Here is a 19,082-nt window from a genome sequence, read left to right on the forward strand (position 1 = left end):
TTATGCATAAAATGGGTTTTACTGACAACCAACAGTGATTTATGGTCATCATTACACCCTTAATTCCAGATTCTTTATTGAAATTAAATTGCACCATCTGTCATGGTAGGATTTGAATCTGGGTCTCTAGAACATTAGCTGAGTTTCTGGATTAACAATCTAGCAATAATACCACTAGGCCTTTGCTCACCCCACTTCGGTGGGCTTTTACAAATGGGAGTTTTATTCATGCAATGATACATTTGTACATTTATTTCATCTTAACATAGCTCCTAAAGGATACTGGATGAGCAGGCATGGAGGATGTTAGAAAAAAAGGTAGTGGCTGGTGGCCTTGGGTGGGAGAGGTTGAGGCGATTGATGTCTCGATGGCAGTTGGAGATGAAGAGGTCAAGGGAGGGTAGGAGGCCCGAGAGGGCATGGGTTGGCATAAGTTGACAGTAACTTACCATGGGGATTATGAGGGGTGATGGGGCACATGGGGACAAGTTAGCACAGGGGTAAGAAGAAAGTTGGAGGTGGGTGATCCGAGTGAGGACTGTAGGGTCTAAGACTTAAGGAAGCAGCCAGGGCTCAATCCTGCATTCGTCTCCCTCCACCCCATCTCCAACACAAAAGATGGAAATCGAACCTGATGGGGCACTTAATTAAAAGCGGAAAGAACTAATGATTCTGTAAATCAAACACAAAAGTGCGAACTGTTGGATTTTGAGGATGGGTCACTCGACCCGAAACATTAATCATGATTTCTCTCCACTGATGCTGCCGAGCTTTTCCAGCAATTTCTGATGGGACACTTGCTCATTTCCAAACATTTCTAACACTTCTAAACACTTCCAAAATTGGACTTAGGAAATAAAATCTGACAAATTATAACAGAGATCATCTGACAAAAATTGCACTCCTAATGCAGAGACTGGTTAGGTTTGAGAACTTACAGGGAATTCTGGCATGAAACAGACTTATCTGAATTCCTCCTTTGGATTCCCAGTAGATCAGTTCCCCACCAGGAGTGTCAACACGGAAAAGGAAAGTTCTAATGACTGAGGAAACAGTCTCATTATCAAAAGGTAATGAAGCAATTCAAACCTCACCTTCAGGCATTTGGAATTTATAATGACTATTCACTACTTCCAAAGAAGACACAATGTCATGTCAGGCTGGAAAAACATAGCAGGCCAGGCAGCATCTGGAGGAGGAGAAGTCACCATTTTGGGTATTACCCTTCTTCAGAACTGGATGTGGGGGTAGGGGGAGCTGCAGATAAAGGTGTGTGGACGGTAGCAGAATGGTGGTGATAGGTGGACACGAGAAATAGGTTTGTCTACCTTGGATTCCAGCATCTGTAGATTTGTTTTTATCTCTAACAACGTCTTGTCACATTCATGCAATGCTGAACATTGTTTCTGATGTGAAACTTTGTACTGACCTGGATCAAAGAAAACAATTGCTTTCAAGCAGGCATATTCATTGTCATCGATCTGAATTTCTTGGAAAGGCTGCACCAACTCATCCAAAATCCTATTTGCCACACGGCTAATTTCTATTTCTGGACTGTTGCGGTGTATGGCATAATCGTTCCCTGTTGAAAACAACATCAGTAGTTTCTATTGTATTCCATTTGGATAAGATTTGCTCATTGTAACTGTATTAGTTTAATAGAACTGATGTATTTTAAAAGCTACCTATAAGCTACATGAATGTTAGGAATGTTTTACCTAGTAATAGGACATCCTTGTATAACATGGATCTTTTTGCCACTCCAAGTAGTAAATGCTCCCCAGCATGTGCTCTTAACAAAGCAACCTGATGCACAAGATAGATAAGAAAGTTAAAAAACTAGGTTATGTGTAACCAATACGTAATTTCTAAACCTGCACATTGCCAATTGTAAATAATATTGCTATTTTTGTTTAATCAAGGTTCTAAGTTTCAAACAGTTTGATTCTTTGACCACCACTCTCACCCCTATCACTAAAGTTAAAACTAATTGAGAAGCCAAAATTACAGAGGATCCAAGAAATTTTGAGTGTTTTTTTCCCATAACCAAATTAATATTTATGATATTAGTCAGTATACAGCACAATGGGTTTACTTAAAAACAATAACTTAAAATAAATTAATGGCTCTTTCTTAATCTGTCCATAAATTTATACTGTCAGCAAGAATTATTATGCTTCGTTGGCAACATTTGGATCCCACAAATAACACTTCCATTTTAAAATTGTGCCAAGCTAAAAAGAATGTGGGACAGGATATTGTAAATCAAGCTAACCCAATTGCTGTTCTTTTAACTTCCAATTAAGATCAGGTCCAAAGCAAATCTCAATTTGAAAACACTCCAATTGGGCAATTCATGGCTTAACTAAAGAAAAAAAAATGATTTTGTTCATTTTAAATTATTTCAGGTTTGGCCATCTTGGCTTTGATGGCCTGTATGTCATGTACCCTCTTTCTCCTTATTGGCACTTCTGTCCCAGATTATGTACTACTCACGAATAGAAGAATGAAATCAACAATCTTCAATGATGCCATTGTTATCCCAGTCTCAGTCAGAGATGAGAATTACACAGAGTTAGTCTCAGGGAGTATCCCACAACAATAAAAATAATGTGTCCCTAATCCAAGCACCTTGTTGTAAAACTATGATTGAGACATCAAAGGCACTAGAGCAGGTAGGTTTACTGCTTTTGCAAAACAGTTGCCGCATTTACATGAAAAAGCAAAGAATAGTATTGTTCATGACAAAGCCACAAATGCTCCTATCATGATGCAATATTTGTCAGTAGCTTGTATATGCTGCAGAGTACCACATATTTGGCACACATTCTACCAATTGGTAACATTTTACCAATATCCTCTAATCCATTTTCTTTTTGGGGTCAGGTTTCTCAAGGTAGCATAGCCTTTTATTGTTTCTACTAGAGAACTAGGGTATAATTTGTCCAGAGATTTAAGTGACAGGCAAGCAAGCAGGTTAGAAGCTAATTAGTTTCTGAATTGCACCTTGATTTCCAGAAAGAGGCCTGGGAGATACATCGGCTTTCCTCCGTTGTTAGAGATGTGCACTGATCAGTGGAATGAGCTTTACAAATTTCCAAGTGCAAACCAAATCCTTAAAAATCATGAGTTTCCAGAACTGGGGTCAATTTTATCATTTAATAAGGGAGACAGTGGTGTTATGGTGACGGTAATAATCTACAGGACTAGATGAATACTCTGACTGCATAGATTCAAATCCCTCCACTGCAAGTGAGCTTTAATTCTTCAGCACTGAGTACTGGATGATGAAGCGTACCCTATTGGTCATGTCCCATATTTATCTTCTGAGCAGGTTATTATGGTTTTTCACTGTGGCATGTTGGAACTAGCGATCGATAAGTTGAGCATTGTATCCCATTCTCATGAGGGCATCCTTCAACACCTTCAGGTGTCCGTTGTGTTCCTCCTCATGGAAGCAGATCCTGTGTATGCATAAGGCTTGTTCACAGTGGGTGGTTTCTTTAATATGTTTAGGGTGGAAGCTAGAGAAATGCAGCATCGTGAGGCTATCCGTAGACTTGCAGTAGAGTGATGCACTGAAGTGTCCATCCTTAATGGAAATGTGTGTGTCCAAGAATGAGACTGGTTCTGCTCGTGTAATCCATGGTAAGGCTGATGGTTGGGTGAAACTTGTTGATATCATTGTGTAAATGTTTCAGTGATTCCTCGCCATGAGTCCAAAGGAAGAAAATGTCATCAATGTATCTGGTGTATAGCATTGGTTGGAGGTCCTGTGCACAAAGATGCCTTGCTTGAACTTGTGCATGAAAAGGTTGGCATATTGGGGAGCAAATCTGGTCTCCATGGGTGTTCCACATGTCTGGATGAAGAACTTGTTGTTGAAGGTGAAGATGTTATGCTCGAGGATGAAGCGGCTGAGTTGTAGGATGGTGCCTGGAAAGTGGCAGTTGTTGGTATTGAGTACTGGGGCTGTTGCAGTAATGCCATTGTCATGGGAGATGCGGGTGTAGAGTACTGGAACGTCCACTGTGACGAGGAATGTTCCTGCTTCGATTGGCCCGTGGGCCTGGAAGAAATGTGTATCGTCGCGACACAGGCTTGGATTTCTTGTACACTGGATTTCAAGATGTCCTCAACATTGTCAGAGAGGTTCTCACACAATGTCTTGTTTTGGTATAGGGACTATAAAGGGCCATGGAGATGATTGGAGGCGTACAGTACCATGGATCTTTACATGGTCATGGGGAATGGGTAAAGGGGCATTAGTTGTCACAGAGGATACATGGTCTTAGATGACCAAACAGTGGTGTAGAAAGTAAGATAAAGTGAGAGAGAATTTGAAAGCAGGCACAACATTTTGTATTATGATCTTTACTTTTAAACTTTAATTAACATTGAGAGAGTCTCTAAGCACTAGTTCATTGACAATAAAGTGTTTTTGAATTTCCTAGGGTGGTAAAAGGCACTACATTAATACAAAGCCTTCTTATAATCACAAACTACAATGCCTTTTATAAAAAAAAACCATGGATTAGATTCCTTACAGAATAGCACTGTATCCAGTTCGAACTTTCAGATCCCACAGCTATGTCGCTCAATCTTTGAACTGCTTTAGCTACGCTACACCCGAGTTACCATACCAGAGTCTTTAGAATTTAACTAAATGGAATTTTGGCTTAACTTACAATCAAACCTATTTCTTCAACTTTATCTATCCCAACATTTTGCAGGAAATTTAAAGAAACATGGATAAATTTGTAACTAAAAAATTACAGTCCAGTTGTTGAACAGAAGCCAAGAGCATTTTCTATCCTCAATGGATTTGTCATACCATAGGCATATCATCTGTATATTTGAAAACAGGGTTACAAGCTTACTTGTTATTTTGATCAGTCAGAATTTACTCAGATTTGCATTATTATTGACTCAGGTAGTGTCCAAAAATGTACTTCAAATGTAGACAGAATTAAATTTTCAAATCAAACAGTTTTGATGCATCATCATCCAGGAAGAATACCTCTCTTCCTTAATCGGGATATTAAGAAAATCTTCCCTATTTCACTTTTCAAAATAATATTTATTGATTTATGACTTGCAAATAGATTGAGGGAAATTTCGAAACATAGCAGATAAAAGAAGCAATCAATGACTTAAAAAAAGAAACTGGAGAGGGTTTTTGAAGGAAAGATATTTGCAGGATTCTGGGGATTGAGTCAGGGAATGAGACTGAATTGGTCTACAGAGCGCTAGGATGGGCTTGACGAGGTTAATAGTCTCCTTCTTTTCTGTAATGACTTTATTACAAAAATTTCATACGCGTGGGTATATGCACATATTGATGTGCAAGTGCAAATACACGCATCAAATATATACTCAGGTTAGTTGATATAAATCTTTTCAGTTCAAAGTTACATGATATTTGAAAGTATTCATACTTCACCTGATCATCTAACGGCAGTTCACAGAAAGCTGGAATGTATTTTGCCCATTCCACCAAAACCAGTAACTGTTCTTTCATTGACTCACAGACATCACTAATACTAGCAATTTTCTTTGTGGTGATATCCATGCTTGTTGCAGAAACTGACAGTGAGATCTGCTGAGAAACAAAACCAGGACCAAATTAAATTACAGCTCAGGAAATGTTAATTGTTTTCACAGGCAGTTGCCGTTCCCAGAACACAATCCAAAGAAGCATTCATGCAGATAATTAAAAAATCAAATGAGATTATTTTTGCTTCACTTGTGACTAATGAGAATGGAAATCTGCAGCCTGTTGTTTGTCTGACAGCAATGAAATCTTGTAAGGACCTGCAAACAGGTTTCTGAATTTGAAAGAAATGATTTGTATTTTAGTAGCATGATACCACTGAATTATAAAATATGAAGCCAAAATAAAAATTCATTCATCCAGAAAAAAAGTGTTTTGTTTGTAAAGAATGTCATAAAATCATAGCAAGCAAAGTCTTTGAAAGTTAATTAACTTGTTTGGAACATTTAACACTGAGCACTGATTCCACACTTTTAAAATGTAGTCCATTAAAAAGGATTCATTGTTTTCGTTTTGTGGCAAATGTGTTTTTACTGGTGTGTGTCGTTAAAAAATCTCATGTTGCATTTTAATCGAGTGCACCTATTATTTGCTTTGTCATGGTAAAAACCAAACATCTGATTTCATTCAAAATTATGTTGAGAAAATTAATTATCTGGCTTCAAAAGGTAAAACCAAAATTAGGAATTTGGAGATGGGATACCATGGTTAAGCATTTCATTATAAATTAACAATGATCAACTTACATTGCAGCTCCCATGGATGTTACACAACTGTATTTTCATAAAAGTTACTTTTTACGTTGTCAGCTTAAAACCAGCAAAACACAACCATACTGGCATTCTGTCCTCGGAGTGCACTACAGTATGTAGGTCAAACTGCAATTTGATTTTTTTTGCTTTGGTAACATAATTTGTGCACATTAAGTACGTTGTGTGTAACATGGCTAACTGTGCCTTTCTTTAAGTGATAAAAGAGCTTCATGCAGAGTTTTACATTCTGGTTCAGTCACTCTGCTATCCTGTCACTGATGATAACCCGTGTGTGTATATGCGCGCGCGCACGCACACGTGCGCATTTGCTCCGGTTTCCTCTCTCAGTCCTAAGATGTGCAGGTTAGGTGATTGGCTGTGCTAAATTGCCCAGAGTGTTAGGGATGTGTAGATAAGGTGGTTTATAGGGGGATGGGCCTGGGTGGGATGCACTGAGGTTTGGTGTGAACTTGTTGGGCCAAAGAGCCTGTTTCCATACTGTGGAGATTCTACGACATGGTGCTACTGTTTTGGAAGCCAAGTGCCCCTCACTAAAGGTTGGCTGTGGTCACCTCAGAAGAAAACAGTGACACCAATGATAATATGTAACAGAATAAGTTTGATTATCAGATATTGAGGCGTATGCACAGGACAGAAAAAACATTGCTGTGCTTTCACATATTTATGCTGCTTCTCCAGACTTATGATAAATTGGCTAGGTACCAAATTACAATTACAAATTTGAATAACTCTTTTTCTGCATCTTGAACGTGCCACAAAATAGCCCTGATTTTGATGTGGTAACAATGACAAAATTGTCAAAGTTCTCAATGTGAAACAGGCAGTAACTATCTATTTTTGTTTCCAGAAGCAATGTCTTGCCAGATGGCAAATCAGTGGGAAATCTATGAATTGACAAAATCTTGCACAACAGTGCTATTAGCAACAGTGCAAAACCCCTTGTCAAAAATTGCATGTTGAATGAAGGTGTAATTGAGTTTTTAATGGCCTATTAACTTCATAATTACTGTTAAACAGCTTCACTGACCCTGAAAAAGCAAATTTTATATTTGTCATGTATCAAATTTCTCCATAATGATGAAAATTGTATGCAGCTGACTTATTTATCTTTATTTTAACTTCAATGTTAATCCAATCATAAGTAATTATTTTCCTGAAAATTAAGGTAAAAGAGAAAGTTATGAGTTACTTTGAACTGACTGATTAGCTGTGTATGAACACAGCCATGTCATAGATCATAGAACATAGAACATTACAGCACAGTACAGGGCCTCCGATGTTGTGCCGACCTGTCATACCGAACTCAAGCCCATCTAACCTACACTATTCCATGTACGTCCATATGCTTATCCAATGACGACTTAAATGTACCTAAAGTTGGCGAATCTACTACCGTTGCAGGCAAAGCGTTCCATTCCCTTACTACTCTGAGTAAAGTCAGGCTGTCAGTACGCCTTGGTAACATCATTGCTGTTGTATGTCAGGAAATCCCCATAACCTGATGCCAGATTAAACTGCCAGCAGGAAGGTAAAGTCCACACCACAGAAATTGTTTGATCTTTGTGGGCAGTTTCCTTTGAAGTTTCTTGCTTCACTGCCTAGCCCAAAATCCAGGTGAATATAAGCACCACTGATTCTGACCATCATTAGATAGCAACAACAGCCAACTAAATAGCCCCAAAAGTTTCTCCCTAAAGGGCTGCTGCATGGCTATTATTGCCATTAGGTGGTTTTGATTTAAAGTTGTCGAGATAAAGACCAACTTTTGCCCTGGGGTGCATTGGGAAAGAAGGTAACCTGCTGTAAAATTGCCTGAGATCTTTCAACTCTCACTAGCAGTTTCAGCCTACACTTTCTTCCAAGTTTAAAAGAAAAGGGAATGTAAGAGACTTCACTTTACAACACTTCAACAGACAACATCTGCCCTTCATGAGAGCTGACATTTATTCCAACTGGTTATGACGGCCAAACTGCGGGTCATGCTCCTTTGACTAGCCAAAATGGAGTTTAAGTTCAAACCACCTGCTGCTTTCAGGTTTCCTGTTTGAGTGACTCATGTCCTGCACCTTTCCCCAATCATCAAAAATTGGACCAGCTGGAAATATCATTTTAACAGGAATAAGGTCTGTGGAATCTTCCCAACATCAGGACAATATAAACTTTGACCTCTCTTCATTCCATTTCTTTCAAAGCTTCTTCACAGGATGCTGGTCTACTCAAAAGTAATGAGATCAAATTTCACAGCAAATTTTGAATTGAAAAATGCTATTTAAAACTATGATCAAAGAAGTGACAACATTTTCCACAGGAGTTCTCTTCATCAGCCATTGGCAAAAGTACAACAGTAAATCTGTTTAATGTGTATCTTATATTTTTTTCATTCACAGGATGACGGCATCACCAGCTGGGCCAGCATTTATTTCAGTTAAGAGTCAACCACATTGCTGTGGGTCTGGAGTTACATGTAGGCCAGACCAGGTAAGGATGGCAGTTTCCTTCCCTAAAAGATGTTAATGAATCAGATGGGCTTTTCCTGACAACCAATAATGGATTTAGGGTCATCATTAGACTCCTAACCTTTACTGAATTCAAATTTCACCATCTGCTGTAGCAGGGTTTGAACCTGGGTCCCCAGATAAACCATCCTGCGATATTACTGTTAGACCATCACCTCCCCTATGTTGCAGCTGATCCTAGGCAAAGTTATGATGGCCAATCCAAAAAAAACACTCAGAAATTATAGAGACTTGACTTGCCCGAAGGATTGAATGTGACGACAGGAGATAAAGAGAAGTTAGTTTTTGTACTGTGTCTGCTCTACCTGATGAGATAGAAGTTCAGCCTGAGCCAATGTGTTGATAGAAGTTGAGCTGCAGCTTTCATAGTTGTTCCGTCTGTTACTTATTCGATCTCGCTCATTCTGTACAGCTGAGAAAGAAACATTCTTTTCATCATGCAGCAAATACACTTTCTGAAATCAAGAAAACATCTTTTAACAGATGGCTGAGGAACTAAAACTTGTTCCTGATGCAGTGCTTATGAAGATTCATCTCCCAGGTAGACAATAGACAATAGATGCAGGAACAGGCCATTCGGCCCTTCGAGCCAGCACCACCATTCATTATGATCGTGGCTGAGGCAGCTTGAGAGTTGTTAATGTGGAGCACTATGTTTTTACATAGACAATAAACACAGTTATTTGCTGCATCAGCTCTGAAGGTGTTTTAATTAACCATGTTTATTGTCCCTCTTTGCTGATCATAGCATTTGTTTTGTTAGGAAATGCCTTTATTTACATTAACATGCATTTAAGCTTAAAACATGGTACGAGGTCAATTTTGATACAGCTCTGTAAAGGTTCTGTTTCTGTTAAACCTTTAGGAAAAAAACCTATGCTACTTGTCACAATAACATGCTGGTTTTATTAGCAGCAGCAGTGGAGGAGATAAATTGTCCCATTAAGAGCTAGAATATCTTAACTTGTGGGTATGGCATAAGAAGAATGTTAAATGTAACAAGCCTCACCTCATTTAAAAAATAATCTTGAGCCCCACCTTTTGTTGAGATGAGAATCTGTTTGTTGCAGGAACAATGCAGCGTGGGCTCTACACCTTACCTTCCCTTTAACAATCTCATTTTAACTGAGAGACTAGGGCAATTCTGCAGCCAACGTGGAGTATTTAAAGAGCAACATTCCATTTGAGATATGCCAACACAATGCCATAAATTTGATCATTTAAGGGTGATTAGTAGACACAACATGCAATTTGACAAGTAATGTCCTGTTGATTCATTGTTGAAAGGAACCTGGTCACATTTCATTTCTGAGCCCTCACAAATAGGCTTTGGAGACTGATGAAAAGTTATATCGAATTAATTCGCGCCACGTGTCAAAAATTGCAAATTCTCTCCAGGTGAGAATTGTCACTCAGCGATAACTGCTCAGAAATCAGTCAGCATGCTCCAACATGCTCTCAGCATTAAGGCCAGATCATTGGGTCACACTGAGATTGGCTACAGCCGAGCTCCAAACAATAATGTACCGGCCAGGTGACCAATCCAGCCTCATTGGAATGGATCAAACTTAAGAGTCAGTGGCAGAGCATCATCAGGTTTCCTGTATTTTGACTGGCACTGAACACAGGTTACGTCAGATGGGATTCTGCAAGGTTCAACAACCATCTGGATCAGCTGTTTCGAGAATTTGAAGTTCCAGAAATAGAAGAGGTTGCAGCTTGGCCAACTCTTACCATTTCAGCATGATGCCCACTGCTAGCTGCCCTTGCTGCAGACTGCAACCCGCAGGGACAGATTTAGAGATAACAAAGTGTGGAGCTGGATGGACACAGAGGGCCAAGCAGCATCTTAGGAGCTCAAATGGCCTGCTGTGTTCATCCACCTCCACACTTTGTTATCTCAGATTCTCCAGCGTATGCAGTTCCCATTATCTCAGATTTAGAGAACTGGAGGGAGATGATGCAAACACTATATGCCAGTTCTGTCACCCCAGGACTGAGGAACAGTGATGCGATATGTCCCATGTCTTCAATGCTGCTGGCAAAAGCAACATACTCACTCTTTACCTTCATGCTTATGCTGAGCTTGATCATACTTGCTAATTTATTCAAGCAATGTTTGTTTAACTCATTCTTTACAATTTGCATGGATTAAGGGGTAAACCTCAACAGCTTGCAATATGGATCAACTGAAGGCAAAGTACTGCAGAAGCTGGAGATTGGAAATGAAAATGCTGGAAAGACACAGCAGATTTGGTAGACAGAGAAACAGTTAATGCTTCAGAACTTCAGAGCAGCACAGACACAAGCTCCCAAACTATTCTTTACTTCCTGAATCACAAGAGCTGACTCAGTCATTTCATGGATTCTTTCCTTTACTCACAAATCTGCAATGGATGTGGCACAGGACGAACAAGATGAAAATCACAGGACTGAATAAAAAAGCTGACGAGAACAAAGCTACTCAGCCAGAGGTGTGTTTGACTTACCTTTTATGTCCCTTACAGAGGGATAAGAGTCACAAGGTGGCTTGGTGATTAGCACTGCTGCTTTACAGCACCAAGGACCTAGGTTCAGTTCCAGCTTTGGGTAACTGTGTGGATTTTGCACACTCCCCCTGTATCTACATGGGTTCTCTCCAACAATCCTTGCCAAGGATACATGCAGGTTAGGTGGATTGGTTGTGCTGAATTTTTCAGGCTAGATGGATTAGCCATGGGGATATACTTGGTTACAGGAATGGGGTGGGATGCTCTTCAAGAGGCCCATGCGGGCTGAATGGCCTGCTTCCACACTATAGAATTCAATGAGTGAAGTTGCAGATTCTCATTCTTTTCTTAATTTGCTGCTGTGCACCACTGCACTCTGAGAATTTGGTACACAGTAATAAAAATAGTGATAACTGATAGAGTGAACCTAGAAATGAGTGATGGAAGAGTTAAGCACTGTTTTCCCTCAACTACTTGCTGCTATCCTAATTTTGGTTTCTGCGGGCTGCATAGAGTGTCAAGATTCCAAATGGTAGTTTCCACATCCAGCTCTTAACACCTATGTTATACCAATACCTGTCCCAATGGGAATGTCAGTAAGAGACACGAAACACATGTATATCGACCTATACAGGCCATCAGTAGGCATAAATATTTTTACATAAAAGGTGCAACAGTGGAGCAAAGCTTTTCAGACAGCCCAGGCCAGCTGGTAAACCTCACCATTGTTCTTACCTTCTTTCTTCATGCCAGCTCGAAAACATTTCCTCAATCTGCAATATCTGCATTGGTTCCTCTTGTCTTTGTCAACAACACATTGGCGATTAAATCTGCAGGGTCAAATGGCAAATTCATAACTAACTTTGAACCAGAACATGCAGTCAGGACTGTTATTAGGACTTCAAAAAGATATGTTTTGAAACTTAAAAGAAAAAAAGTCAAGTTCCTCTTTTTTATTTATAACCACATCGTGAGTGGAGGCACTGGCCAAACTGTAGTGGAAAAACATGAGAGTAGAGGTCTTCCCCTGATTATGTTAACAAAGTATTAAAAAATATTACTGTATTTGGCAAGAATAGTCCATGTGATTGGAATGATTTTGAGGAACCAGTGGGTACTCCACATTGACAACATGACACGAAGAGTATAAAAAGAAAATTGTTTGCATCACTGTAAAATAGCAACAATATGTCCACATAAAAAGGAAGAAAGTTGTGAATTATAGTTCCAAAATATGCAGATGACACAATATTAAGATCAAGGATGCAGCAAAGTTAGTAACCCAGAATTGAAATAATGCTCGAATGTGAATAGGATAAGGCTTTCTATTATCAGAGCATCAATATACTAAAGAAAGATGCCTCTGTAGGATAATCAGCTACCTGAACTTTTACAGATCTTCGGTTAGGGTCAAAATTGATACATGCCAAGAAGGTCACTATGGAACAAACGGTGGACGCTATAACCAGAAAAGATACACTCCAAATGGGAAAGGAGTAGTTCTTTATCTGTGAAACAGGCAGATAGGTTTTGAGGCTTTGGATATTACAGGGTGCTTGGCATTAGATACATCAGATATAAATAGTGCTGTACTCACTGGGGGGTAACATTCAATTCCGACTGGACTGCAAAATGAGGGATAGTTGATTGACCATCAGTTATTGTCCATTTGACTCTTTGAAGTAAATGGAAAGAGAAGGTAGGCAGATTGCATATTGGTCTATTCATTCACTAATCTTTCCTCATCACTTATCAAGTTGATTTTTACTCCTTTTGTTACACTAATTGTGTACAGGAGAGAATGTTTAATGTAATGCTAATGTAAATAAAATACCCATAGTACTCCAACAGCCTGGTTTAGAGAGTCTGGAGAAACTGGAAAACATGACTGGACAAAAACCCACATGACTGATACACTGTGGAAGACGATTTGAGGCAGTAAAGGAAATATAGGATGGAACACTGATGATAAAGGGCCCAACAATAATGTGGGCCAAGGGAGCTATCAGCACCATTACAAACTGACTATGGCTGATTCAAAGTTAACATATTATTCAACTAACTAAACACAGACTCGTGTGTGAAGCATGATAAAGCACATGCCATACTAAGTAAATTATATATGACTTTGAGAATTAACTTGCGGTTTGTCATTCATCTTTTTTTAACACCTCTGCCTATAAGCTTCTTCAATATTTCATTATATCTCACTCTTCTAATATCTGAGGAATAGTCTGACTGCACTGAAGAATTGACATAATTCATGGAAACTTCTCTACTATTGTTATAGCCATGAGCATAATATTCCATTGTTATACATGACACTGCATTCATAAGTATGGGAGGTAATGAAGTATCTCGGGAATCAGCACTCTGATCATTACTATTTACAATGATATAAGTTATCTTCAGATGGAGTCTGAGGGATAAAACAAGACCTAATTTTGCTGACAATACCAACTATATGGCCAGGAAGAGAGAGGGCAAGGGAAAGAAGAGGGAGTTTCCAGTAAGACAGGTAGGCCAAATATAAAGAGAGATTATTGACTATTTATTGCTTAATGTTAATACAACTTCTTGGTGAATACTAGAAAAAGAGGATGAGAAATGTGAATTGAAGATAAATGGTCCTTACTCCACACAGTACAGAAATTTCCAAGTACTACTTTTGGATAGTTGACGAAATCATCAGTGAGGTATTTTCATTCATCTTGACACAAGGGTACAGCAAGAGTTAAAGTATTAGCTCTAAATTTTCAAAAGTACTTGCTCAGCCAATTCAGAAAACAAGTGTAATGACTGTATGTAGTGACTGGAACAAGATTGGCCATATCAATTTCATTGAGTTTAAGTGCCTTGATTGGGGCTGTTAACCTAGGCCAATCAAGGAATCCTAGCTGACAAATAAAAACAGGAGTTCCCAGGGATTCTCCTCACATGAGGAACAGGCTCTGAGCAGGCTGGTCAGAGCCCATGTACCATGCACGTGTCAATAAAGGCTGTCTTGGTGACAGGAGACCAGCCTCCGTGGAGTTATTTCACTGTATGATATTCGTAATTGGAGAGATTTAGGTGATGGGAATTAATTTGATGCCCCATGTTAGGTACTTAAACTTTGATGAGAGTCTTTGGAAATTAAATTTACAAATGGGAAAAATTGATCTAAAGTTTTAAATTGGGGATTCTAAGGGGGAAGGAAAAAGCGAATTTCAATAATATGCTAACATAACCACAAACTTTACAAGAAGCCACAGAATCAAACTTATGCGAAAAGAAACTGAACAGCTGTCTTTGTTTGAAGAATATATTGAAGCAGTGGTGATGGATGCGTAAAAGGCTGAAGGTATTCTAGGTAGAAATTCAAGAGAAAATTGATGTTTGTCGCAGGAGAGGATTGCAGTGACAACCAGTAATTGACCCACAGGTACGACAGAGACATGTACGAATTAGTGGCAGGAATAGGCTTCCTCCAGCCACAGAGCCATGGCTTATTCAATTGCTCTACAGTTCTACAAACTCTGAATCTTTTATTTGCCTCTGCTTGGAAATATTCAAAAACTCGAAGGAAGAGAATTCCAGTAACCGACAAACTTTGTTCAGTAAAAGATTCTCATCTGTTTTAAATGAGCAGCCGCTTGTTTAAACAGTGACCCCTATATCTAAATCATCCCAAATGAAGAAACATCCTTTCCACATCTATGCTTCGGACCATACATGTTTTAATCAAGTCACTTTCAACTCTTTTAAACTTCAACAGGTAAAGTCTAGCCTGTAGAACCTCTCCTTGTTAAAGAAACCATCATTCCAGGTACTAGTCTGGAATTGCAACTGTGCAGATAGAGGCTATTCAGCCCATCAGGTCTGAACTGACACCCTGAAAAGCATCCCACCCTGACCGCACCCGCACTCTATCCCTGCATTTCCTATGACTAACCCACGCATCTCTGGACACTACAGGGCAATGTAGCATTGCCAATTCACCTAACCTACACATCTTTGGACTATGGGAAGAAATCAGACAAACACATGCAAACAGGGAGAGAATATACAAACTCCACACAGACAGCCACCCAAGGCCGGAATTGAACCTTGGGCCCTGGTACGATGCAGCAGCAGTACTGACCCCTGTGCCAGCGAGCCACACTGCTGAGCCATTGTTGACAGTGTGGAGATGGAGGAACGCAGCAGGCTAGGCAGCATCAGAGGAGCAGGAAAGCTAACGTTTCAGTTCGGGACCCTTCTTCAGAAATGAGGGAGGAGTTAAGGAGCTCAGAAATAAATAGACAGAGGACGGGTGGGGCTGGGGAAGGTAGGTGGGATGGTGATCGGTGAATTCAGGGTGGCAGTAGTAGGGATTGGTCAGTGAGGTGGGAGGAGAGGATCGTTGGGACACAGGACAGACAAGTCAAGGAGGCGGGGATGAGAAGGAGGGCTGGTCATGGGATGAGGCCAGGGAGTGGGAGGTGGGGAGATTTTGAAATTAGTTTTAAATGAAGCATAGCCTCCGTAGTTTGGTCTTCAATTTCTTTCGCAATAAAGAATAGCGTTCTGTTACATTTCCAAATTGCTTGCTGTACTTGCATACCAGACTTGAGCAATTCATGCACCAAGATACCAAAATTCCCCTCCATCTCAAAGCACTGCAATCTGCCACCGTTTAGAATGCATGCTTCTTTTTTATTCTTCTGTGAAAAATAATGACACTTTCACATTTTCCAACATTATTCTTTATTTTTTAGAGCTTTGCCCCCTTGCTTAACCACTCTGTAAACCTTTTTAGGAAGCACATGTCTGTATTTCATGAGATGTGAGTTTCACTACCAAAGTCAATGTTTGTTTCCCATTCCTAATTGCCCTTGAACTGTGTCTTGCTAGGCCGTTAATGACAGTAGTTAAGACTGAGCTACATTTGTTTAGGTCTGGAAACACACGTTGTACAAAATGCGAAGGAATGGAATTGTGGGAGATATAGCAGTTTGGATCGGAAATTGGCTTGCTGAAAGAAGACAGAGGGTGGAAGTTGATGGGAAATGTTCATCCTGGAGACCAGTTACTAGTGGTGTACTGCAAGGGTCGGTGTTGGATCCACTGCTGTTTGTCATTTTTATAAATGACCTGGATGAGGGCGTAGAAGGATGGGTTAGTAAATTTGCAGACGACACTAAGGTCGGTGGAGTTGTGGATAGTGACGAAGGATGCTGTAGGTTGCAGAGAGACACAGATAAGCTGCAGAGCTGGGCTGAGAGGTGGCAAATGGAGTTTAATGAAGACAAGTGTGAGGTGACGCACTTTGGTAGGAGTAACCGGAAGGCAAAGTACAGGGCTAATGGTAAGATTCTTAGTAGTGTAGATGAGCAGAGAAATCTTGGTGTCCATGTACACAGATCATTGAAAGTTGCCACCCAGGTTGACAGGGCTGTTAAGAAGGCATACAGTGTTTTAGCTTTTATTAATGAGGGATCGAGTTCCGGAACCAAGAGGTTATGGTGAAGCTGTACAAAACTCTGGTGCAGCCGCGCTTGGAGTATTGTGTACAGTTCTGGTCACCGCATTATAAGAAGGATGTGGAAGCTTTGGAAAGGGTGCTGAGGAGATTTACTAGGATGTTGCCTGGTATGGAGGGAAGGTCTTACGAGGAAAGGCTGAGGGACTTGAGGCTGCTTTCATTAGAGAGAAGAAGGTTGAGAGGTGACTTAATTGAAACATATAAAATAATCAGAGGGTTAGATAGGGTGGATAGGGAGAGCCTTTTTCCTAGGATGGTGACGGCAAGCACGAGGGGGCATAGCTTTAAATTGAGGGGTGAAAGATATAGGACAGATGTCAGAGGCAGTTGTTTTACTCAGAGAGTAGTAAGGGAATGGAATGCTTTGCCTGCAACGGTAGTAGATTCGCCAACTTTAGGTACATTTAAGTCGTCATTGGACAAGCATATGGACGTACTTGGAATAGTGTAGGTTAGATGGGCTTGAGATCGGTATGACAGGTCGGCACAACATCGAGGGCCGAAGGGCCTGTATTGTGCTGTAATGTTCTATGTTCTATGTTCTATATGTAGGCCAGCTTACACCTTCTAAGAATGGCAGATTTCCTTCAGTGAATCAAATTTTTTTTTATGACAACTGCTAATGCTTACGTGGTTTAGGCTGGACGAGGTTTTAATTTTAGATTATACCTAGTTCAAGTGACACCTTTTGCCATGTTGTGGTTTGAACCCATGTGCTCAGATCATAGCCGAAGCCTCTGCATTACCAATCCAGTGCCATCACCACTGCAACACCACGTCTCCCCTTCGTAACATATTTGCTGATTAATTGTTGTGTCATCTGCAAATATATCAACCATTTCACAGTCCCTTCAGCCCACTCATTTGGGGTGGGCATTATGTGATAATCAATAGGAGGTTTCCTTACTGATGTTTGACCCGATGCATTGAGACCTCCTCATAGGCTCCTGAGTCACTCAAATTTCAGAACTCCCAAGGCAACTCGGTCCAGTCTGTGTAGGTGAGATGATGATGGTGTTGTCTGGGACATGGTCTGTTTCCATGAGTATGACCAGAGTCACAAGGAGTCCATCCGAATTAAAGACAGCAGATGGAAATTCCAAAAGGTGTTGTCATCTAGTGACAGACACTTGAGGATTGTCTCGGAGGTGGGATTTGGACCATGTCCCCAGAACACAACCTGGATTTCTAAGTACTCGTGGAGTAGCTGCATCAACATCTCCCCACGGTTCTAAATGGGTCAACGTTCATGTTACATTGGTACCATCCATTCTACTGATGTCATGTGCAGTCTGTGGGTCGGGGCAAGGAGCTTCCAAGACTTGGAGGGATCAGATCTCAAGTTCTATGAATTAAACCAGATTAAACTGTACATATTGCTCTATTGCAATAATCCTTTTGGTTATTTAAGAACAGCAACTCTTGTAAAGACACTATATCACTACTCACTAGGTGGGCCCATGTCATCAGACACCTTATCACTTATATGATTTCTGTGAATATCAGTATACAATTGTCCCAAATCCACAAACTTGGCTCAAGTGACACATCCACAAAACGGTCTGGTTTTTGTTTAGATAGGGTGGCAGACACACGGGCTATTAAATGGAGAGCTGCACTCAGCAAAAGAATGATACTGGTGCTCTGAAATTTATATGAAATCAAAACATAAAGTAACTTTTACCCCTCAGAACCCACACTCTCCATTGTGGCATCTATGCCAACATTTGCCCCTACCCAAGTTCCAAGAGCTCCTCATGCAAGTCATGCTAAGCTATAAGTCTCTAACAATCTTAATGCCACTTTACAGCTATGCCATTTACTCATCCCCTTCCCAAAGTATTTTACAGCCTCTATTCTAATCTGTGCTCATTTACCCACTCCAAAAGGACTATTGTAATCCAAATGCCACTTTGTGTCAAATCATGCCAACCCACGTCCCACTTCCTTTAACCTTGCTCCTTGAATTCTACTCACCTACAATTCACAATAGGTAAACCTCATGATGTATACGAAAAACCCATTCAGTAATTTCATCTCCTTCAAATACCTTATTAAAACAAAAAATATTTCATTTCAAAGACCCAATTCAAAACCTTTATAACTATTTCGAGCTGTCAATAATCTGTGAACTGACAGGTATTCTGCTGTAATAAGCACAACCTGCTGAATTATCTATGCAGCACTAATCCAGTGATAATCCTCAAGTGAAACAATGAGATAACAAACATGGACTTTTTTAAA

General features: G+C 40.1%; 1 protein-coding gene across 4 annotated transcripts in view; it reads right to left on the minus strand.

The window, feature by feature from the left end:
* LOC125452086 (hepatocyte nuclear factor 4-gamma-like) overlaps window positions 1-19,082 on the minus strand; it is a 130,646-nt gene that overhangs the window by 18,269 nt on the left and 93,295 nt on the right. For 3 of the 4 annotated variants that reach the window (XM_059645855.1, XM_048530062.2, XM_048530060.2), the window contains exons 3-7: window positions 12,068-12,162; window positions 9,149-9,255; window positions 5,444-5,602; window positions 1,719-1,806; window positions 1,430-1,582 (exon numbers count right to left, since the gene is read on the minus strand). In XM_059645855.1, the coding sequence (XP_059501838.1) occupies window positions 1,430-1,582; window positions 1,719-1,806; window positions 5,444-5,602; window positions 9,149-9,255; window positions 12,068-12,162 (602 nt within the window). The remainder of the gene's footprint in view (window positions 1-1,429; window positions 1,583-1,718; window positions 1,807-5,443; window positions 5,603-9,148; window positions 9,256-12,067; window positions 12,163-19,082) is intronic. The other variant, XM_048530061.2, reaches the window with a different exon arrangement.

The sequence above is a fragment of the Stegostoma tigrinum genome, chromosome 5, assembly GCF_030684315.1.
Source record: "Stegostoma tigrinum isolate sSteTig4 chromosome 5, sSteTig4.hap1, whole genome shotgun sequence".
NCBI lineage: Eukaryota > Metazoa > Chordata > Chondrichthyes > Orectolobiformes > Stegostomatidae > Stegostoma > Stegostoma tigrinum.